Raw genomic sequence first — 23,287 nt, forward strand, 5'->3', positions numbered from 1 at the left:
TGACCTTGTCCTACAATGGGTTTTGAGAAGGAGGTGAGGAGAGAGGACACAAAGAGTTAATAAAATGCTATTTGTACTGAACAAAATTGTAAATGCAACATGCAACCATTTCAAAGATTTTACTGAGTTACTGTTCATATAAGGAAATCAGTCAATTGAAATAAATGAATTAGGCCCTAATCTATGGATTTCACATGACTGGGCAGGGGTGCAGCCACTGGGTAGCCAGAAGGAGTTTTCCCCACAATCGAGCTTTATTAAATTATCTAAAATTAAGTTGGAGGCAGTTTATGGTACAGAAATGAACATGAAATGATCTGGGAACAGCTCTGGTGGACAGGCCTGCAGTCAGCATGCCGATGACATGCACTCATTAAACTTGAGACATCTGTGGCATTGTGTGATGTTACAAAACTGCACATTTGAAAGTGGCCTTTTATTGTCCACAAGGTGCACCTGTGTAATGATCATGCTATTTAATCAGCTTCTTGATATGCCACACCTGTCCCATTGATAGATTCGACGTGGCAAAGGAGAAGTGTTCCCTAACAGGGATGTAAACAAATTTGTGTACAAAATTTGAGAGAAATGAGCTTTTAGTGCATATGGAACATTTCTGGGATTTTTTATTTCATCTTATGAAACATAGGAGCAACACTTTACATGTTGCGTTTATATTTTTGTTCCCTGTAGATTCTCCCCAAGATAGACTACTTCAGAAGCTATCCTGTGCTGCAGTTTATGTTGCCCCCAAGTGGGCGAAATTGGGAAGCACAAAGTAAGTCCCGATCAGCATAATAATATTGTGTTTGTTCTGGGAGCATCTAGAGGGCAGGTACGTAAAGATGATGATTTAGTCGGATCACAGAAGATCCACCTCAATGCGTGATGGAAATGTAAAGGCAATGTTCCCGCTTTCGCAGAATTGTGTTTATGTAGCGCTATAACGCATATCTGCTATGGTACAAATGTAATCTACTCCTTAGAAATAAGATGTACCCCAGGGACATCAGGACAGACAGAGATGTTAAGATCTGAGCAAAATTTTGTCCTTTACACTGTTAAGACAACTGCAAAGTCATGATGAATAATGTGTGTAATGTTATTGGGTTGACAGAATAAAGATTAAAGTATAGTTGACATGGCATTGGTATTCAGGGAAAGGGGTAACACAGGAGCCTGGTATTCAGGGAAAGGGGTAACACAGGAGCCTGGTATTCAGGGAAAAGGGTAACACAGGAGCCTGGTATTCAGGGAAAAGGGCAACACAGGAGCCTGGTATTCAGGGAAAAGGGCAACACAGGAGCCTGGTATTCAGGGAAAAGGGCAACACAGGAGCCTGGTATTCAGGGAAAAGGGTAACACAGGAGCCTGGTATTCAGGGAAAAGGGCAACACAGGAGCCTGGTATTCAGGGAAAAGGGCAACACAGGAGCCTGGTATTCAGGGAAAACGGCAACACAGGAGCCTGGTATTCAGGGAAAAGGGCAACACAGGAGCCTGGTATTCAGGGCTGATGCAACATTCCCAGAGGAGAATGAAAACAGCTACAGTATGATGTCATCTCTGTACAGTAGTATTCTGTCGTCCTCTTAATAACTTCTTCCGTGGCTGCATTCCCTCTCCTCACCACTAGATGGCAGTCTGAGCCAGACAGATGGACCGCAGGTCATGTTTGACCTCATCCTGAGAGGTGTGTGTGTGTGTTGATGAGTACCAATTTATTTAGATTTTTTTACTTTTTACCCCTTTTTTCTCCCCAGTTGGTAGTTACAATCTTGTCCCATCGCTGCAACTCCCCTACGGACTCGGGAGAGGTCAAGAGCGTCCTCCGAAACACGACCCCACCAAGCCTCACTGCTTCTTGACACACTGCTCACTTAACCGGTAGCCCGCCACACCAATGTGCATGCGCCCAGCCCGCCAAAAGGAGGCACTAGAGCACGATGGGACAAGGACATACCGGCCGGCCAACCCTCCCCTAACCCTAACCCTCCCCTAACCCTAACCCTAACCCTAACCCGGACAATTGTGCGCTGCCTCATGGGTCTGCCGATAGCGGCCGGTTGCAACACAGCCTGGGATCGAACCCGGATCTGTAGTGATGCAGTGTCTTAGACTGCGGCGCCACTCGGGAGGCATAGTTTATGAGTACCTTTGAGTGGGTGGAGTATTAAAACAAGTCCCTCCCGAAGCTTATTGGTGCAGTAGGGCCAGGAGTTCCTCTTGATCAAGTCACATGGCCATTAGGGTTTAGAGTTTGGGCACGTTCCTCTGTCCAGGCTTTGCTGATTCAGGCCAGATCTTACAAAGCCAGGATAGGTATTTTACATCATTATCTTCTAGCAATCTTGAGGTCAACAGCTGTCATGATGTAGCACGCCACCATTGGTTAATGCATGCAGCGTCTTAGCAGGGGAAGGCCATGCTTCTTTTGGTCAGGCCACATGGTCTGGAAAAACTCCATCTGTCAGGTGTTGGATTGAAGTATCAGTATCTATTCAGAAGTATCAAGACAGAACAGACCAGTGCACTCTACAGTAGTTTTATTACATTCAATATCTTACACATTTTTATTAGTGTCATTGCAGCTTCTTTGTGACCAAAACCTATTCATTCAATAATAAACAGAGAAAAACATCACATCCATGAGATCTTCCCAAATAGCAGTTTCAAGTCTTTAGGAGATATTGGTTTTAATTCAAGGTGAATGTATTTAAATATTAGACGTGTGCATTGAAACATGTATCTAAACGTAATGTAAATGCAAACAGTAAGTGTTTGTTTAGATTGAATGAATAATCTCTGAGAATGGAGAAGGCACACCTGATGGCTTTTAGGTAACCAGTAGAACATTTCGATTTTTTGTTTTTGTCAAAGAAAATTATCATTAGAAATCCCAGAAATATCCTCACGGACCTTCAAACACAATAATAGTTTTTTTCTCTTACCAAATCAATGCATAAAAAGCTAACATAATCAGGCAACCAGGCAAATAAAAAGCAGCGAAGAACATAAACAACAAAACATTTAAAAAACAACAAACAACCACAACTAAAGAATTATTCACTCCAGTCCAGTTGCCAGGGAAACAAAGCTAACATCAAGGCCTGAGGCTTACATTAGAGCACCTCATATACACCCTGGCATGGCTGTATTCTGAGACCCTACAGGCACCAGGAAGACGACTATTTCAGGCCCTCTTCCCCCCCGCGTTGGGCAGACTGGAGGGTTGTTTGTGGTAGCAGTCCGGGGGACTAGTGTTCATGCCTGTAGGGACGTAGTACATGCTATCCAGGTAGCTCTGGTCCAGAGGTGCATGACTATGGGGCTCCGGCTTGGACCCCTGGCTCCCAGGGCTCCCGTAGCCGACCTGAGCCCCATTCTGGTGCATCGTCCCTGGGACTGGAGCCTCTGGGTGGCGGGGTGGCTGGGGCTGGGACTGGGGATGAGGTGCAGGAGGAGGGGGGCCATAGGGGAGGTACTGGGGGGCTGGGGCATATATATTGGGGTTGTGGATGGAGGAGTAGGGGGCCGCTGAGGCGGTGGAGTAGGGGGCGGCCAAGGGAGGGTAAAGGCCTGAGTGAGACATGGTGCTCTGAGGGATGAGCACCTCCACGTACTGGCCCGTCTCTGGATCAAACAGCATCTTCCTCAGTGGCTGCACAGGCACCTCAATGTAGAAATACTTCCCCGTGTCAGGATCCATGAGGACCCTGCGAGGGGTTTGCCCGTACCCCAGACCACCTGTACTGTCTGGGTAGTCAGACCCAGACAGACTCCCATAATCAGATCCATAGGATGGCCCTAGGCTCTGTGAGCTGCACAAGTACTGAGGGTCCATAGGGGGCAGGTTGGGAGAGTGGCTGTGGTCACTGTAGGGCCCCCCGGAGACAGATGGCTGGCCCTGGGGGGAGCGGTGGAGAGTGGGGGCCCGACGGGGTTCCATGTGTTGGGGGTGCTGGAGAGGGCGGTCAGCCAGGCAGGGCTGGAGTATGGAGGGGTGGGGTTGGTGGAGGGACTGGTACATGCCTGGAGGGGGCTGGGTGGGGCTGGGGAGGGTGGATGATTTGGGAGAGCTGGGCTGGTAGCCGATTGATCTCAGAGAATGGGGATCCGCTCTGCACTGGTGTAGGCGGAGAGGGGGTTGACCAGGGGAGTGGGAGGGGGAGGGGAAGGGAGAGGTGTGGGGGGAGTGGTGGTGGTGAGGGGGTGTAAGGCCGTGGGAGGGGCAGCCAGAGGTGCAGGAGCAGGGAGGGGGACGGGAGGAGGCAGAGGAGAAGGGAGAGGAGGGGTGGTAGCGGTTCAGCTTCCTCTGGGGCAGGTCAGGTAGGTGGAGTGGGCTGAACCTCTCTCTCTCGTCATAACTAGGGGGGTCATCTGATGCGTAGAAACGCAGGTCGTCTGCCCTCTGCGAGTGGTCGCTGGACAAGGATCTGTGTATGGGCTGCTGTGTGTGTATGTGGTGTGTGTACATGGGAGCCTGTGTGTTTGTGGATACCGTGGCAGATTGGTTTGTATTGGTGAAGGTAACCGGCATAGTTTGCTCCTGAGGGTACTCTGTTTTTGTTTTTGGATGCTGCAGGTGGTTGGTTATGTCCACAACAGCTGACTGGCTTGAGTGTATGGCAGGGGAATTGGTAGGGACTTGGGCAGGGGCATGGGTAGGGACTTGGGCAGGATCTGGGGCAGGATCTGGGGCAGCAGGGGCTTGGTTCGGAGCTGGGGCTGGAGCTGGAGCTGGGGCTGAGACTGTGAGGGTTGTGGGTCTCTGTGTGTAGCTGGGGGCCTCTCCTTGTCCCTGGGTTGAGGCCTCTGGTTGCTTTGGCCTTTCATTGGATGTCTCTGCGTCTACTGTTGTTGATGCTGGTTTGTGAGAGAAACTGGCGATGATTGTTGTTTTGGTAGGTGAAGGCCTGTAGCTGGACACTGCAGAAACTGATAACTTTTTATTGTAGTTAGACGCTGGGGTCGAATCATTCGATAGATGTCTGTGGATTGTCGTAGCTGAAGTTGATGGTTTCTCATTGTTCACAGGTCTCTCCTCTTCTGTGTTCTGTTTGAAGGTTGATGTTGCTGCCTCCACTGGTGTCTGCTGTGTTTCATTGGACAGTGAATTTGCATCTGTCGGTTTGAACTTTGGTTTCAGTGCCAGTGGCGGACCGTTGGCTATTGAGTGAACCTCTATAGTTTGTGGTCTGGTGTTTGACGTGATGTTCTTCTCTTGTTTATCTTGTTTATGTATTTCTTTGGACAACGACCTCACCTCGATCACTTGTGGTCGGTATCTTCTCATCAGTGCTGGTGAGCCTGGTAGCGAGCCTGGTAACTTAGGTGAGTAGGTTGATTTCTTCACCGTCTCTTTTTCAGCAGTGTCTTCCTGTGTTTTCTTCTGTGAGGGTGGTGGTGATGATGTTGTGCATTCTTCTATGTCTCTGACCGTGGCTCTGACACTAACCCTCTCCTGATTCGAAGGGGTCCTAACACTGTCTTCCGTTTGAGCAGAGTCTCTTTGAAGCCTGGGAGAATTTGGGGCCGAATGGGTATAAGAGGAAGAGGCTGATGCATTGACGGAAGATGAGGAAAAGGATGAGGCCGAGGATGATGCATTCACAGAAGATGATGCGGAGGTTGATGCATTGACAGAGGTCGAGGAGAAGGATGAGGTGTCTTTCACAGTGCTTGAGGATGATACGGATGAGGCTGCTTTCACATAGGATGTAGAAGAGGACGAGTAAGTTCTCTGTCTGTGTGAGTCACTTGTACCCCCATCTGAGGGTCCACGAATCTGAAGAGGGATCTCTATTTGGTTGATATGTTTCCCTGGGACGCCTCCACCTCCATCCCCACCTTCACGCCCACTCCTTGTTATGGCCTCTGACACAGCCTCAGAGACCAAAGACCCAATATCTGCCTGGTAGCCCTTCTCCTTAACCAGTATGGACACAGAGTGGCTGGGGGTAGGGGTCTTGATGGGGACAGTGGAAGGTGGAGTGCCTAGAACTGGGGATGAAGCTGGTGCTGGAGAAGCTGGGGCTGGCGAAGCTTTGGGACCAAGTGAGGGTAAGGAGGCCAGGGTTGGAGCTGGGGCTGGGAATGCTGGAGCTGGACCTGGGGAGCAGGCAGGAACTAAGGCTGAGAATGACTTGGGCTTATTAGTTCCATCCTGTAGTACCAGAGAAGCACAAGACAATCTTCTGTCTTTACTGGGGAGTTTAGGGCTGCTGCCCAGCATAGGTGGCTTGGTATCTCTTCTCACCACTTCAGGTTTGTCACTAGCCTCTGATATACTTCGGTGTCTCCTGGTTACTCTCGGTGACTCTGTTTCACTGGGTTTCACCTTGGTGTTGCCTGGTTCTGTTTTGACAGTGTCCTGTACAGGGGTCTTGTGTTGGTTTGACTCTGTCTCTGTCACAGCTACTTCCTCTGTTGCGCAACTCTTAGGTGCTACATCAGAGAGGTTCCGGGGTCGTTTGGACACCTGCTGTAAAAAATCAGGCTTAGGTTCGCCTCTAGACGTTTCTCCGTCTGTTTTGTTGGACGTTGTTGTTGTTTTGTTTTTGTTTTCTCTCCAGCGGATAGCTTTGAATTCCATCTGCATCGGCTTTTCTTCTTCCTGGAGAGATATTGGGTGAGATGGTAGCTTTTCCTCTTTCTGGAGAGATATTGGGTGAGGTGGTAGCTTTTCCCCTTTCTGGAGAGATATTGGCTGAGGTGGTAGCTTTTCCCCTTTCTGGAGAGATATTGGGTGAGGTGGTAGCTTTTCCCCTTTCTGGAGAGATATTGGGTGAGGTGGTAGCTTTTCCCCTTTCTGGAGAGATATTGGGTGAGGTGGTAGCTTTTCCTCTTTCTGGAGAGATATTGGGTGAGGTGGTAGCTTTTCCCCTTTCTGGAGAGATATTGGGTGAGGTGGTAGCTTTTCCTTTTTCTGGAGAGATATTGGCTGAGATGGTAGCTTTTCCTCTTTCTGGAGAGATATTGGGTGAGATGGTAGCTTTTCCTCTTTCTTCTCTTCTCTCCTTACTATTATCTCTTCATATCTCCCCTCTTTCCTTTCCACTCTGTCATCTTTCTTCTCTTCCCTCCTTTCCTCCTCCCTTTCCTCTTTTATCTCCTCCCTCCTTTCCTGTCTCTGTTCCTCTCCCCTCTCCTCACTCCTCTCCTCCTTCTCTGGTGCTGGCATGGCCTTGAATGACAGGTTGTATGTGTTTTTCACCAGCCTTCTCACATCTCTCACTTTGTGCATGGGAGCTTTGGCTTTACTGTTCCTATTGGCATCCATAGTCACAGTCTGTTCATTCATCTTGTTCAAGGTATTCACCCCCTTCTCTTCTTCTCTTCTTTCTCTATGTGAAGTCCCTATTCTCCTGTCTTCATCTCTGGTTTCTGTATGTGAAGTCTCCACTGTCTTGTCTTCTTCTGTTGTTTCTCTCTGACAGGTCTTCCCAGGGGAGGCAGTCTCGTGGTTACCCTCAGGTTTAGTTTCCATCTCGGGCAACAGTGAGATGTTGAGAGAAGAGGTTTTCTTTATCTCTGTAACAGGGCTGGGTTTCAGAGTGATCTCTGGTGTTTTGGACATGTAGGTGCTCTTGACGCTCAGATGTTTATGGTTTAAAGAGTCAGAGGGGTATTCCAGCTTTGTGTTTGTCATTCCTGCCTGCGTGCTGCTGGCTCGGGTGGCAGCGGGAACGCTGGTGTTCCGGGCAGCTGCATCTGCTGAGTCACCTGCCTGTTTGTCATCCCTCTCATCCCTCCATTTACTGTCATCCCTCCATTCACTGTCACGTGTCTGCTTACCCCCCATATTGGCATTCTTCTCTGTGGGTTTTTTACTCTCAAACGGGAACACCAGTTCAGACCTCATCTCTGGTTTGACCGGGTCAGTTCTCCAAGAGTTTTGGTTTCTGGCAGGAGACTCAGTTATGTCGCTGTTTCTCTGAGGACAACTAGTAGTAGGGGGCTCAGATCTCATCCAAGGGTTAACATGGTTAGGGCTTCTGTTGCTGTGAGATTCAATTCTCTCGTTGCTTCTCAGAGGAAAGGTAACAGGAGCAAAATGTGCGTTGGGACTCATCTCAGGGGTTGTGCTGGTAGGTTCAGGCCTCTCGTTGCTTCGCTGTAGAGAAGGGGAGTCAGTATTAATAGTATGGTTCATTCGTCTAACACTGGATATCACCCCGAAACTTCTCTGTTGTCTGTTTACGTTGGTGTTTGGACTGGTCTCTCTTCTCACAGCCAGGTGCTCAGAAGAAAAACTGTTTTGTGAATTTATGCTGGAACTCAGATTCCGTGTCTCTGGTTTTGTGGACTCTTTAAGGGTTGACGCCTCACTATCAGGGGGAAGAGGGGTTTTGTCCTCAGAGGGGCTGAGGTCACCTCCTTCTCCTTCCTGGTCAGTTTGTTTACCAACATTCTGCATCTTTTTGGAGAGGATGTTGTTGATCAGGCAGGTGGCCATCTTGGTTTTGGTACATGTCTCGTCCAGGGACAAAGACTTCTGGAGCTTGCCATTCCTCTTGGTCTGCTCAGTCCTCTCGGTGGCAGGTTCAGGGCTGGGTTCCGGGCAGTAGGCTTCCTGCAAGGCCGGAGGAGTGCTGTGTTGTCTCTGCAACGTCTCTCTGTTGTGTCTCTTTAGAGAGGTACTGTCCATCGGAACAATATAAGCCACAGGAGCCACAGGAACCATTACAGGACTAGGAACCATGACAGGACTACCATTGCTGTTCTCACCCATCTTCAGCTCGGCCGTATTCCTTCTCTTCAGCTGGATCTGTCTCTTGGGCACTCCTCTCATCACCTTCTTGGGCTCCTCTCTCTCCACAGCCACGTCCACACACTCAAAGCTGCCCATCTCATATTTTTTGGATGAGTCCAGGTCGTCATGGGGTGGATAATAAGCCCCACGGGAGGGCTGCTGCTGCTGGCGTGGGACTGGGAAGTCTCCATTGTCCAGCTGTGGAGCAGACCCTCTGAGGTCGGCGTAGGCCAGCAAGGCTGCATTAGCCCCTGCTGGGCTGTCCTGGGTGGAGGGCTGGGAGGCTCCGGTGGAGGAGCGGTGGCTGGAGTTGTACATGTCCAGGTAGTCCACCTGAGGGGATCCAGAGGACAGGCTGCGGAAGGCCACGTCACTGAACCACTTCACCTCGTTGTCCTCCTCATCCAGCTTGCTGCCCATGCTGGAGCTGGAGCCGTTAACTGAGACGCATCCAGGAATGGACCTCCCGAGCTGGGGTATCGCAGGCTTGTACTTGGGCTGGGGCTGAATCTTCTTGGTGGGTCCCGGTCCACCTCCTCTGGCTGTCTCTGGCTGGAAGCTTTGTGCAGCTCTGTGCAGTATACCGTGTTGTTGCTGTTGTAACTGTTGTATCTGCTGTAGTCTGGTGGTGAGCAACCTCTCTGAATAGGAGCAAGCGGCTGGCATTCCCTGTCGACTCTCTCTGCTTGTGGGAGCTGCGTCGCGGCTTGCAGGCCCTTTTCTATTCCTGACACTGAATGACAGGTCAACCTGTTCCCCCTTGTAACTGGCCTCCTCCTCCCTTCCCTCCCCCTTTCCAGGCACCTGCTCCTCCCCCTGTCTCTCCCTTTCCCTCTCCCTCTCCGCTTGCCACTCCCTCTCCATTGCCCTCTCATTTTCTTCCTCCCTGTGTCTCTGCCTTTCCTCTCTCTCCCTCTCTCTTTTCCTCTCCTCCTCCCTTTGCCTCTCCCTCTCTCTTTCACCCTCCTCCTCCCTCTGCCTCTCCATCTTTCTTTCCCTCTCCTCCTTCTCCCTTATCTCCATCTCTCTGTTCCTTTCTCTTTCCCTCTGCGTCTCTCTATCCCTCTCTTGCATCTCCCACAACATCTCCCTCTCCTCCTCCTCCTCTTCCCCATCTCTCTCCCTCTCCTCCTCCTCTTCCCCATCCCTCTCCCTCTCCTCCTCCTCCTCTTCCCCATCTCTCTCCTCCTCCTCCTTCTCTTCCTCCTCCTCCTCCTCCTCTTCATCTCTCTCCCTCTCCCTTTCCAACCTTTCCAGGTGTGATTGGCTGTCGTAGGCCCGGGTGTTACTGTCAACAGATGAAAAAGTGGGGCTTCCCCTGGATGTCACAGCCTCTGTGACAGACTCCATCATGTTCTCAGACTCCATTATGACCTCAGACTCCATTATGACCTCAATGGCCTGGGTCTCAGGGGGTCTGTGATTCCTGTTTCCCCAGTGGCCATGTGGCCTCCCAGGGACCGGGGATAGGATGTGTACTGGAGTGAACCTGGTGAGGGGAGGAGAAGGGGTGTCTTCCTTACCCATATGATGAGCTTTGTCTACTTCAGTTAGCCTCTCTATGGTTTTATTCCTAGAGTTGGGTGAGGTTTCTCTACATGGGTGCTCAGGTGTAGGAGACTTGTGTGAGAGGTTGCTGCTGTCACTAAGGTCAGGGGTTAGAGATGAGACTAGATGTTTAGGCTCCAGTCTCTGGACAGGTGAGTTGCCTGTAACCCCGTGGTCAGGTGAAAGGGAGGGGCTCCTTCCTCTAGAAGAAACAGTGGGATCAGGTGAGATGGGTCTGATTTCAGGTGTGAAGTTTCTGATTTCAGGTGTGATGTTTATGATCTCAGGTGAGTGGGCAGGGAACTTGTAGGGGACTGGGATTTCTCCTAGTACAGGTGAAGAGGTGGTCTCTCTACTCTCTTCAGTAGGTGATGCTTCCCTGAAGTCGTGAGAAAGGTGATTACCCAAGGGGTTTGAGGTGCCGTTAGTAATGAGTCTGTCTGATAGGCCACCAACACGCCTCTCACGTACGCCAGGTGAAGCCCTGCGTTCAGGTGAGTGGCCAGGACTCTTTACTCCAGGTGAAGCCCTGCGTTCAGGTGAGGGGCCAGGACTCTTTATTCCAGGTGAGCCAGGTGAAGCCCTGCGTTCAGGTGAGGGGCCAGGACTCTTTATTCCAGGTGAGCCAGGTGAAGCCCTCCGTTCAGGTGAGTGGCCAGGACTCTTTACTCCAGGTGAAGCCCTGCGTTCAGGTGAGTGGGCAGGATTCTTTACTCCAGGTGAAGCCCTGCGTTCAGGTGAGTGGGCAGGATTCTTTACTCCAGGTGAAGCCCTGCATTCAGGTGAGTGGGCAGGATTCTTTACTCCAGGTGAAGCCCTGCATTCAGGTGAGTGGGCAGGACTCTTTACTCCAGGTGAAGCCCTGCGTTCAGGTGAGTGGGCAGGATTCTTTACTCCAGGTGAAGCCCTGCATTCAGGTGAGTGGGCAGGACTCTTTACTCCAGGTGAAGCCCTGCATTCAGGTGAGTGGGCAGGATTCTTTACTCCAGGTGAGGGGGCTGAAGTGTTTAGCTCAGATGAGGAGCGAGCAGCTTCCACTCCAGGTGAGGGGGCTGAAGTGTTTAGCTCAGATGAGGAGCGAGCAGCTTCCACTCCAGGTGAGGGGGCTGAAGTGTTTAGCTCAGATGAGGAGCGAGCAGCTTCCACTCCAGGTGAGGGGGCTGAAGTGTTTAGCTCAGATGAGGAGCGAGCAGCTTCCACTCCAGGTGAGGGGGCTGAAGTGTTTAGCTCAGATGAGGAGCGAGCAGCTTCCACTTCAGGTGAGTCGGCTGTGTACCCGGGCAGAGGTGAGGGGGTTTTATATGTTGGATAAGGTGAGACAGTTTGACTCTTCGGAGGTGAAGGGGTTTTATACTCAGGTGAGAGGTTGTTATATCTGGGTGGCTGTGGTGATGCAGCTATTTCTCTAGTCTCAGGAGGATGTACGATAGAGTTGTATATCCCTGTAATCTTAGGTGAGGAGTTGGTACCTCTGCTTCCAGGTGAGGAACCTCTACCTATGGAGTCAGGTGAGAGACGGTTCCATCTGTTCTCTTTGGTAGGGGTGGTGCTCTTCCTCTCAGGTGACAGGTGTGTTCTGCCTTGTGGCTCAGCTGAGAAGAGGAGATCGTTGATCTCAGGTGTTGACACCAGCACCCTGGCTTCTGGGGAGAGGATGGAGTAGGTGATACCTGAGACCTGGGTGGAGGAGGAGTTGAACCGAGGGTCCAGGGACTTGGCCTTTACCTGTCCAGATACCTCAGGTGTGAGGTCTCTTCTCTTGATCTCAGGTGTGGAGGATGTGATTCTGATCGCAGGTGACTGCGCGGAGCTCCTGGGTTTTATAGGGGGGCTGGCATACCTTACTTCAGGTGAGGGGGTTCTTGATAGGGTCCTATCATAGCGTGTTTCAGGTGAGGGGGTTCTTAATGGGGTTCTATAGTACCTTGTTTCAGGTGAGGGGGTTCTTGATAGGGTTCTATAGTACCTTGTTTCAGGTGAGGGGGTTCTTGATAGGGTTCTATAGTACCTTGTTTCAGGTGAGGGGGTTCTTGATAGGGTTCTATAGTACCTTGTTTCAGGTGAGGGGGTTCTTGAGGACGTTTTTGTCCAGGTGTCTGAGGATGAGGAGGAACCTGAGTGGTATGAGCTAGTTGAGGAGGATGGATCTGATTTCAAATCAGGTGTGAGACTCGTTGACCTGAGTAGTTCAGAACTAGATGTGATACTAGCTAAACTGACTTCAGTTGTGACACTGGCTGACCTGAGTTCAGTTGGGACACTGGTTGATCTCAATTCAAGTGTGATGCTGGCTGATCTGAGTTCAGGTGTGGTACTGGTAGACCTGAGCTCAGGTGAGGAGGTGACAGGTGTAGGAGGGGTGTACATGGGGGCAAGTGTTGAGATGGTGCTCTGGGCTTCCTCTGAGGAGCTCAGGTCTCTCTCTGCAGGGGACAGGTGAGGTATCAGCTCAGGTGTACTGATGGAATCCACTAACTCAGGTGTACTGATGGAGTCCACTAACTCAGGTGTACTGATGGAGTCCACTAACTCAGGTGTACTGATGGAGTCCACTAACTCAGGTGTACTGATGGAGTCCACTAATTCAGGTGTACTGATGGAGTCCACTAACTCAGGTATACTGATGGTGTCCACTAACTCAGGTATACTGATGGAGTCCACTAACTCAGGTGTACTGATGGAGTCCACTAATTCAGGTGTACTGATGGAGTCCACTAATTCAGGTGTACTGATGGAGTCCACTAACTCAGGTATACTGATGGTGTCCACTAACTCAGGTATACTGATGGAGTCCACTAATTCAGGTGTACTGATGGAGTCCACTAATTCAGGTGTACTGATGGAGTCCACTAACTCAGGTATACTGATGGTGTCCACTAACTCAGGTATACTGATGGAGTCCACTAATTCAGGTATACTGATGGAGTCCACTAACTCAGGTGTACTGATGGAGTACACTAACTCAGGTGTACTGATGGAGTCCACTAACTCGGGTATACTGATGGAGTCCACTAACTCAGGTATACTGATGGTGTCCACTAACTCAGGTATACTGATGGAGTCCACTAATTCAGGTGTACTGATGGAGTCCACTAACTCAGGTGTACTGACGGAGTCCTTTAACTCAGATGTACTAACAGAGTCCTCTAATTTAGCTGTAATGACAGTGTCCTCTATGTCAGGTGTCCTGATGGAGTCCACTAATTCAGGTGTACTGACAGAGTCCTCTAACTTAGGTGTTATGGCTCTAACCCTAGGTTCAAATGACACTATGTAATCAGGTGAAAAAGGGTTGGCAATTAACTCAGGTGAGGGGCTGATGTTCCTTGGTTCAGGTAAGCACTGAGCTACTCTGGTCTCAGGTAAAGACCGATCTGTATCGTCAGGTGAAGAGGCTGCACCTCTGACCCCATGTGAGACAGCTCTGTCTCTGGCCTCAATGGAATGCACAGGGACCACGGATTCAGATGAAGGGCTGGAGTACCTATTCTCTGGTTTAGGTGACAAGTGGGTTTCTCTACACTGTGGTGAGGGGGCAGGTAAATGCTGGACCACTGATGAAGCTGAACCTCTACCTTCAGGGATAGGTGTTGTGGTGTTACTGTAGCCAGGTGAAGGTGTTGTAGTGTTACTGTAGCCAGGTGAAGGTGTTGTAGTATTACTATAGCCAGGTAAAGGTGTTGTAGTATTACTGTAGCCAGGTGAAGGTGTTGTAGTGTTACTGTAGCCAGGTGAAGGTGATGTAGTGTTACTGTAGCCAGGTGAAGGTGTTGTAGTATTACTGTAGCCAGGTGAAGGTGATGCAGTATTACTGTAGCCAGGTGAAGGTGTTGTAGTGTTACTGTAGCCAGGTGAAGCTGTTGTAGTGTTACTGTAGCCAGGTGAAGGTGTTGTAGTGTTACTGTAGCCAGGTGAAGGTGTTGTATTATTACTGTAGCCAGGTGAAGGTGTTGTAGTATTACTGTAGCCAGGTAAAGGTGTTGTAGTGTTACTGTAGCCAGGTGAAGGTGTTGTAGTGTTACTGTAGCCAGGTGAAGGTGTTGTATTATTACTGTAGCCAGGTGAAGGTGTTGTAGTATTACTGTAGCCAGGTGAAGATGTTGTAGTATTACTGTAGCCAGGTGAAGGTGTTGTAGTATTAAAGGTAAGGCTAGGCACCTCAGGTGAGGAGTCATCTGTCCTCCATCCAGGTGTTGGAGCTGTGTTTCCTTGTTCTAGTCTTGGGCTGATGTCCTTAGATGTCCACGATGATGATGAGTTGTTTAGTGCAGTAGCTAATGCTCCTGACTCCCAGCCTTCAGAGAAATTATAATTATTCTCCCTCTGCGTTGGAGGACTGAGCTTCTCTGTAGAATCCTCAAATCTCTCTGGTGCTGTGTGGTAAGAACTTGTCGAGTCGTTCAGCTCATCCACCACGCAGGGCAACACTGGGGGCAACTCTGAGCTCTGCCCTGGCCCTGCTGCCTCCCACCTGGGTGGGGGGACGGGAGGGTGGACGAAGGCCCCTGTAGCTGGGCTACTGGAGAGTGACTCACAGTCGTCCCCAAAGATGTCACAGAGGCAGGTGGTCTCAGAGATGGCTGAGCGTTGGCTGGGGATGTTGGTGATGTCGAAGATCTCCACGTGGTTCGGGGTTCCGTCACGGTGGCGCAGAGAGAAGACGCGAGGAGCGCTGCTGCGGAGGAAGGAGTAGCTGTCCCCCCGTAGGGTCCAGCTGTCCATCTCTACACCACTCAGGACTCACAGGGGACCAGCCAATTTCTCCTGTGGTGTGTGTGTGTGTGTGTATGTTTGTGTGTGTGTATGCAAGGGAGGAGGGGGGGGGGGGGGGGGCAGAGGTACACAGTTTTGTTTTGTTTTCAAAGTAGCATTACCAACGTACTCAAATACACTAGTAATTATCATACAAGTTACAAGTTATTCGGGTGAATGTGTAATTGAGAGGATACACATACAAACATTCATAGCATAATTTGAACTCATTTTGCCATCTTAATCATTCCATGAGGCCAATGAGGCCCTAATCATTCAAATGTCACACTAACTTACCGGCTAACCAGTAAGCTAACTTAGTCATGTGTCTCAGAGAAACAGGCATGCACACATAGGTGTCTGGTTGGACATATGAATAGACATATGGGTATCTGTATAATTTGAAATAGCCTACACATTTTAAAGTAATAACTAACTTTAGTAGAAAATAGCGATGAATGATTGATTCATCAAAGCGTAATAACATTGTCATTCAGTATTTTTAGCATTAGGACTTAGCAATTAGCATTGTTCAACCGTAGAAGTTCATTCAGGCATGTGCTCTGCTAACAGCTAGCATAGATCTCTGTCACACATGCTTCTTTTACAATAAAATGAAAATGAACTTCTTTCTGCAAGCATTTTGTAAAGTAATCAAGAGTTACAGGCAATGAAGAGTAATAATAGACAACATCCTAAAAAGGTACCGGTACATAAACGTTTTTGCTCTGTTTCATACATACCTTGTATCTAGTTTCTCCTCATTGCCATGCCTTGTGGCTGCACTCAGCTAGCTCACTCCCTCTCAGTATGTGTGTCACAGAGATACTTCAGAGAAAGCCAGAGGGATCGCTACTGTACCTTTGGCTGGAGATGTCTGGGGTTCTCCCTTCCTAGCGTGAGTTCTTCTGTGTTGGAATAACTCCCCTCATTCATTCCACTGCCTCTATTCCATCGTCTAGTCAGTCCAGTCAGTCCAGCAATACTGCTATATAACTACTGCCTCCACCTTCAACATTATAGAGCTGCTGTTTCTGCTGCTGCAATACTGTGCTCTACCTTAACCCAGTACAGCCCAGTACAGTCTAGTACAGCCCAGTAAAGTACAGCCCAGTACAGTCTAGTACAGCCCAGTACAGCCCAGTAAAGTACAGCCCAGTACAGTGCAGCTCAGCCTGAGCTGGTCTGAGAACAGACACTTCATAGACTCATAGACTCCAGCTGAATTATAAAGAGGCACTTATGAAAAGAGCAACAGGAGAGCCACCACTCTCTCTGCCCCTCTCTCTGCCCCTCTCTCAGCCCCTCTCTCGGCCACTCTCTCCGCCCCTCCCCTCCGAAACAACTCAAGGATAAGGAATTGATGAGTCCAACCAAGATTTCTTAAATTGTTCCCCTCTCTCTAACAGGCTGGGGTTGGGGGTTTTGGTTTGGCAGCAGCTACCCTGTCTGATTCCGGTAGAGGGGAGGGGAGTAATAGTTAGCAGCAGGTGCTGTTCCAGCCAGGATGGATGCCTCTGGAATCTGACACTTGGAGCCAGCTCAGTCACAGGGTCCTGGGTTATATATAGACCCACACTACCAGGAGGAGATGGTAGGGTACGTTTAGCTGCCTGGGGCCCAAAGTGACGGGACAGAGGGGATAGAGAGTAGAGAGGAAGGGAAGGGAGGGAAGGAGAAGAGAGGGGAGAAGGAGAGGGAATGGGAAGAGAGGGGAGAAGAAGAGAGAAAGGGAAGGGAGGGAAGGAGAAGAGAGAATGGGAAGAGAGGGGAGAAGAAGAGGGAATGGGAAGAGAGGGAAGGAGGAGAGAGAATGGGAAGAGATGGGAGAGGAATAGAGAAAGGGAAGAGAGGGAAGGAGAAGAGAGAATGGGAAGAGAGGGGAGAAGAAGAGGGAATGGGAAGAGAGGGGAGAAGTAGAGAGAAAGGGAAGGGAGGGAAGGAGAAGAGAGAATGGGAAGAGAGGGGAGAAGTAGAGAGAAAGGGAAGAGAGGGAAGGAGAAGAGAGAATGGGAAGAGAGGGGAGAAGGAGAGGGAATGGGAAGAGAGGGGAGAGGAATAGGGAATGGGAAGAGAGGGGAGAAGGAGAGGGAATGGGAAGAGAGGGGAGAAGAATATGGAATGGGAAGAGAGGGGAGAAGAAGAGAGAAAGGGAAGAGGGGAGAAGTAGAGAGAAAGGGAAGAGAGGGGAGAAGGAGAGGGAATGGGAAGAGAGGGGAGAAGAAGAGGGAATGGGAAGAGAGGGGAGAAGTAGAGAGAAAGGGAAGAGAGGGGAGAAGAATAGGGAATGGGAAGAGAGGGGAGAAGAAGAGGGAATGGGAAGAGAGGGGAGAAGTAGAGAGAAAGGGAAGAGAGGGGAGAAGAAGAGGGAATGGGAAGAGAGGGGAGAGGAATTGGGAGTGAGTGGTGTGTGTGTGTGTGTGTGTGTGTGTGTGTGTGTGTGTGTGTGTGTGTGTGTGTGTGTGTGTGTGTGTGTGTGTGTGTGTGTGTGTGTGTGTGTGTGTGTGCGCATGTGGGATGTGCGAGAGAGAGGTGAGAGGAAGTTTGTAGCCTCAAATGACTGGTTGGGTGTCAGCCAGCCAGGTCAAGGGTTAAAATTGCAGACCACCCAATGGCCGCTGTGTCACAGGCTCGCATCTTATGCACTGTGTTTGTGTGTTAGTGAGACCGTTTGGTTAACATTAACTACAGTACGTTCACATGGTGTGTTTAGGTTCACATGTTACACTACATGTTCAGCTGTCTGTTGCTGCTATGCTTGGAAACCCAAGTTAATAACACCCCTCATGAGGTATTTCAGTTTTGAGATTTAAGTTGTGGCCAGTGAGAGATTTTACTTGGGAAGGTTCTACTCGTAGCTAGAGAGAATGTATAACAAGGTGTGTGTGAGTGTGTGTGTGGTCTGCCTGTTCTGTCATGTTGGGGACAATCAGTGGTCCCTCTGGGACTAACCCAATAAAGCACCGTCCTCTTACTGATTCAGCACAGCCAGTAGAAACAGTGGGATTTAGTACGAAAAGGCACCCTAGTCCTTATATAGTGTACTAGACCACAGCCTGTTCCATAGTAGTGCAAGACATAAGGAATAGGGAGCCATTTGGAATGCACATAGTGACTGAGGGAGCATTATAGCAGTAACATTATGTCAGGGGGCAGAGAGATCTCATTCCCCTGGACATCTGGGCAGACTCTGTCTCTAACCACAGGCCTAGGATCAGTTTACTCTTCATCAGCTACGGACTTAAACATTAGGATGCAAGTGCAACTGATCCTAGATCATCACTTAAGTATAAGCGGCGATGTCATCCTACACCCCTAGCTATCCTCTCCAGCTATAATTTTATTCTGGACCAGCGACCTCAGCAGACAGACAGCCAGGAGACAGCAGTTGGTTCGGTTGCCATGGTTTGTCAGATTCTACTACAGTAAACTGGCCTACATTATTTTATGACACGTTATAAATACACATAGATATCACCAGGAAGTTACACATAGTGTTAGAGAACAGTGAGCTCCTGTCACTATCCGACACAACATGGGAGGAACAGTGAACTCCTGTCACTATCAGACACAAGATGGGAGGAACAGTGAACCACTGTCACTATCAGACACAACATGGGAGGAACAGTGAGCTCCTGTCACTATCAGACACAACATGTGAGGAACAGTGAACCAATGTCACTATCAGACACAACATGGGAGGGACAGTGTACCACTGTCACTATCAGACACAACATGTGAGGAAGAGTGTACCACTGTCACTATCCGACACAACATGGGAGGGACAGTGAACTCCTGTCACTATCAGACACAACATGGGAGGAACAGTGAACCACTGTCACTATCAGACACAACATGGGCGGAACAGTGAGCTCCTGTCACTATCAGACACAACATGGGAGGAACAGTGAACCACTGTCACTATCAGACACAACATGGGAGGAACAGTGAGCTCCTGTCACTATCAGACACAACATGTGAGGAACAGTGAACCAATGTCACTATCAGACACAACATGGGAGGGACAGTGTACCACTGTCACTATCAGACACAACATGTGAGGAAGAGTGTACCACTGTCACTATCCGACACAACATGGGAGGGACAGTGAACTCCTGTCACTATCAGACACAAGATGGGAGGAACAGTGAACCACTGTCACTATCAGACACAACATGGGAGGAACAGTGTACCACTGTCACTATCAGACACAACATGTGAGGAAGAGTGTACCACTGTCACTATCCGACACAACATGGGAGGGACATTGTGAGCCAGATAACTGTTTCCCCCTCAGAGAGTAAAATCATGTGGCTGTGTTTATTTCCTGTGCTCCTATCTTTGGGTTGTGATGCTAAACCAAGGCCAAGTCTCATGAGAGGGTATTTAAGAACCAACCAACCCCTTAGTGTTCATGACAAACAGGACTGAATAGAGGGTATTTAAGGACAAACCAACCCCTTAGTGTTCATGACAAACAGGACTGAATAGAGGGTATTTAAGAACAAACCAACCCCTTAGTGTTCATGACAAACAGGACTGAATAGAGGGTATTTAAGGACAAACCAACCCCTTAGTGTTCATGACAAACAGGACTGAATAGAGGGTATTTAAGGACAAACCAACCCCTTAGTGTTCATGACAAACAGGACTGAATAGAGGGTATTTAAGAACAAACCAACCCCTTAGTGTTCATGACAAACAGGACTGAATAGAGGGTATTTAAGGACAAACCAACCCCTTAGTGTTCATGACAAACAGGACTGAATAGAGGGTATTTAAGGACAAACCAACCCCTTAGTGTTCATGACAAACAGGACTGAATAGAGGGTATTTAAGAACAAACCAACCCCTTAGTGTTCATGACAAACAGGACTGAATAGAGGGTATTTAAGGACAAACCAACCCCTTAGTGTTCATGACAAACAGGACTGAATAGAGGGTATTTTAGAACCAACCAACCCCTTAGTGTTCATGACAAACAGGACTGAATAGAGGGTATTTAAGAACAAACCAACCCCTTAGTGTTCATGACAAACAGGACTGAATAGAGGGTATTTAAGGACAAACCAACCCCTTAGTGTTCATGACAAACAGGACTGAATAGAGGGTATTTAAGGACAAACCAACCCCTTAGTGTTCATGACAAACAGGACTGAATAGAGGGTATTTAAGGACAAACCAACCCCTTAGTGTTCATGACAAACAGGACTGAATAGAGGGTATTTAAGGACAAACCAACCCCTTAGTGTTCATGACAAACAGGACTGAATAGAGGGTATTTAAGGACAAACCAACCCCTTAGTGTTCATGACAAACAGGACTGAATAGAGGGTATTTAAGAACAAACCAACCCCTTAGTGTTCATGACAAACAGGACTGAATAGAGGGTATTTAAGAACAAACCAACCCCTTAGTGTTCATGACAAACAGGACTGAATAGAGGGTATTTAAGAACCAACCAACCCCTTAGTGTTCATGACAAACAGGACTGAATAGAAGGTATTTAAGAACCAACCAACCCCTTAGTGTTCATGACAAACAGGACTGAATAGAGGGTATTTAAGGACAAACCAACCCCTTAGTGTTCATGACAAACAGGACTGAATAGAGGGTATTTAAGAACAAACCAACCCCTTAGTGTTCATGACAAACAGGACTGAATAGAGGGTATTTAAGAACAAATTAACCCCTTAGTGTTCATGACAAACAGGACTGAATAGAGGGTATTTAAGGACAAACCAACCCCTTAGTGTTCATGACAAACAGGACTGAATAGAGGGTATTTAAGGACAAACCAACCCCTTAGTGTTCATGACAAACAGGACTGAATAGAGGGTATTTTAGAACCAACCAACCCCTTAGTGTTCATGACAAACAGGACTGAATAGAGGGTATTTAAGAACAAACCAACCCCTTAGTGTTCATGACAAACAGGACTGAATAGAGGGTATTTAAGGACCAACCAACCCCTTAGTGTTCATGACAAACAGGACTGAATAGAGGGTATTTAAGGACAAACCAACCCCTTAGTGTTCATGACAAACAGGACTGAATAGAGGGTATTTAAGGACAAACCAACCCCTTAGTGTTCATGACAAACAGGACTGAATAGAGGGTATTTAAGGACAAACCAACCCCTTAGTGTTCATGACAAACAGGACTGAATAGAGGGTATTTAAGGACAAACCAACCCCTTAGGGTTCATGACAAACAGGACTGAATAGAGGGTATTTAAGAACAAACCAACCCCTTAGTGTTCATGACAAACAGGACTGAATAGAGGGTATTTAAGAACAAACCAACTCCTTAGTGTTCATGACAAACAGGACTGAATAGAGGGTATTTAAGAACCAACCAACCCCTTAGTGTTCATGACAAACAGGACTGAATAGAGGGTATTTAAGAACAAACCAACCCCTTAGTGTTCATGACAAACAGGACTGAATAGAGGGTATTTAAGGACAAACCAACCCCTTAGTGTTCATGACAAACAGGACTGAATAGAGGGTATTTAAGGACAAACCAACCCCTTAGTGTTCATGACAAACAGGACTGAATAGAGGGTATTTAAGGACAAACCAACCCCTTAGTGTTCATGACAAACAGGACTGAATAGAGGGTATTTAAGAACAAACCAACCCCTTAGTGTTCATGACAAACAGGACTGAATAGAGGGTATTTAAGAACCAACCAACCCCTTAGTGTTCATGACAAACAGGACTGAATAGAGGGTATTTAAGAACCAACCAACCCCTTAGTGTTCATGACAAACAGGACTGAATAGAGGGTATTTAAGAACCAACCAACCCCTTAGTGTTCATGACAAACAGGACTGAATAGAGGGTATTTAAGGACAAACCAACCCCTTAGTGTTCATGACAAACAGGACTGAGTAGAGGGTATTTAAGAACCAACCAACCCCTTAGTGTTCATGACAAACAGGACTGAATAGAGGGTATTTAAGGACAAACCAACCCCTTAGTGTTCATGACAAACAGGACTGAATAGAGGGTATTTAAGGACAAACCAACCCCTTAGTGTTCATGACAAACAGGACTGAATAGAGGGTATTTAAGGACAAACCAACCCCTTAGTGTTCATGACAAACAGGACTGAATAGAGGGTATTTAAGGACAAACCAACCCCTTAGTGTTCATGACAAACAGGACTGAATAGAGGGTATTTAAGAACCAACCAACCCCTTAGTGTTCATGACAAACAGGACTGAATAGAGGGTATTTAAGGACAAACCAACCCCTTAGTGTTCATGACAAACAGGACTGAATAGAGGGTATTTAAGGACAAACCAACCCCTTAGTGTTCATGACAAACAGGACTGAATAGAGGGTATTTAAGGACAAACCAACCCCTTAGTGTTCATGACAAACAGGACTGAATAGAGGGTATTTTAGAACCAACCAACCCCTTAGTGTTCATGACAAACAGGACTGAATAGAGGGTATTTAAGAACAAACCAACCCCTTAGTGTTCATGACAAACAGGACTGAATAGAGGGTATTTAAGGACCAACCAACCCCTTAGTGTTCATGACAAACAGGACTGAATAGAGGGTATTTAAGGACAAACCAACCCCTTAGTGTTCATGACAAACAGGACTGAATAGAGGGTATTTAAGAACAAACCAACCCCTTAGTGTTCATGACAAACAGGACTGAATAGAGGGTATTTAAGGACAAACCAACCCCTTAGTGTTCATGACAAACAGGACTGAATAGAGGGTATTTAAGAACCAACCAACCCCTTAGTGTTCATGACAAACAGGACTGAATAGAAACCAGAAGGGTTACATTTCAAATCTGTCTTTTTTTCAACTGCCCTAGTTTGTTGTCCTTTTTGGGGTGTAATTGTGGTTTGTGAATCTGTCACCTAACTTGAAGCAATCCAAGTGTGTGTAAGGATTTATTTGCATGACTGTAATCTAGCCTATTGGGGGTTTCATTGCGCCTTCTAGAAAGATCCCATGCAAAAATCCCTCCAATCGTCTGTTGTGAAGTGTGATCATGCATGTTTAGATCATTAGGAGTGAAAGACGAGATCAATTGGAGTTAATTTGACTTGTTCAGATATCCTAATTTAATAATAACATATGCCATTTAGCAGACACTCTTATCCAAAGCCATTTACAGTCAAGCTTGCATCAATGTTTACGTATGGGTGGTTCAGGGAATCAAACTCACTGTGATGGCGTTGCAAGAGCCGTACTCGACCA

The 23,287-nt window shown here is 48.1% G+C and overlaps 1 protein-coding gene across 2 annotated transcripts; it reads right to left on the bottom strand.

Annotated features, from left to right (window-relative positions):
* Positions 1-2,528: 2,528 nt before the first annotated feature.
* On the bottom strand, positions 2,529-16,500 carry LOC149978342 (uncharacterized). 2 transcript variants are annotated; one of them, XM_090198108.1, is made up of 2 exons: positions 15,916-16,500; positions 2,529-15,066 (listed from the first exon to the last, which is right to left on the bottom strand). In XM_090198108.1, the coding sequence occupies exon 2, from the start codon at positions 15,022-15,024 to the stop codon at positions 3,193-3,195; it is 11,832 nt and encodes a 3,943-aa protein (XP_090054234.1). In that variant the 5' UTR covers positions 15,025-15,066; positions 15,916-16,500; the 3' UTR covers positions 2,529-3,192. The 2 variants fall into 2 exon arrangements, with proteins under 2 accessions (XP_090054234.1, XP_090054233.1); XM_090198107.1 differs by having other exon boundaries at positions 15,798-16,500.
* Between the last annotated feature and the right edge of the window lie 6,787 nt (positions 16,501-23,287).

This window comes from Oncorhynchus mykiss, chromosome 14, assembly GCF_057628025.1.
Source record: "Oncorhynchus mykiss isolate SJ-2025 chromosome 14, ASM5762802v1, whole genome shotgun sequence".
Taxonomy (NCBI): domain Eukaryota; kingdom Metazoa; phylum Chordata; class Actinopteri; order Salmoniformes; family Salmonidae; genus Oncorhynchus; species Oncorhynchus mykiss.

Coding starts and splice junctions, on each gene's coding strand:
- LOC149978342 (XM_090198108.1), bottom strand. CDS start 15,024: ATGGACAGCTGGACCCTACGGGGGGACAGCTACTCCTTCCTCCGCAGC.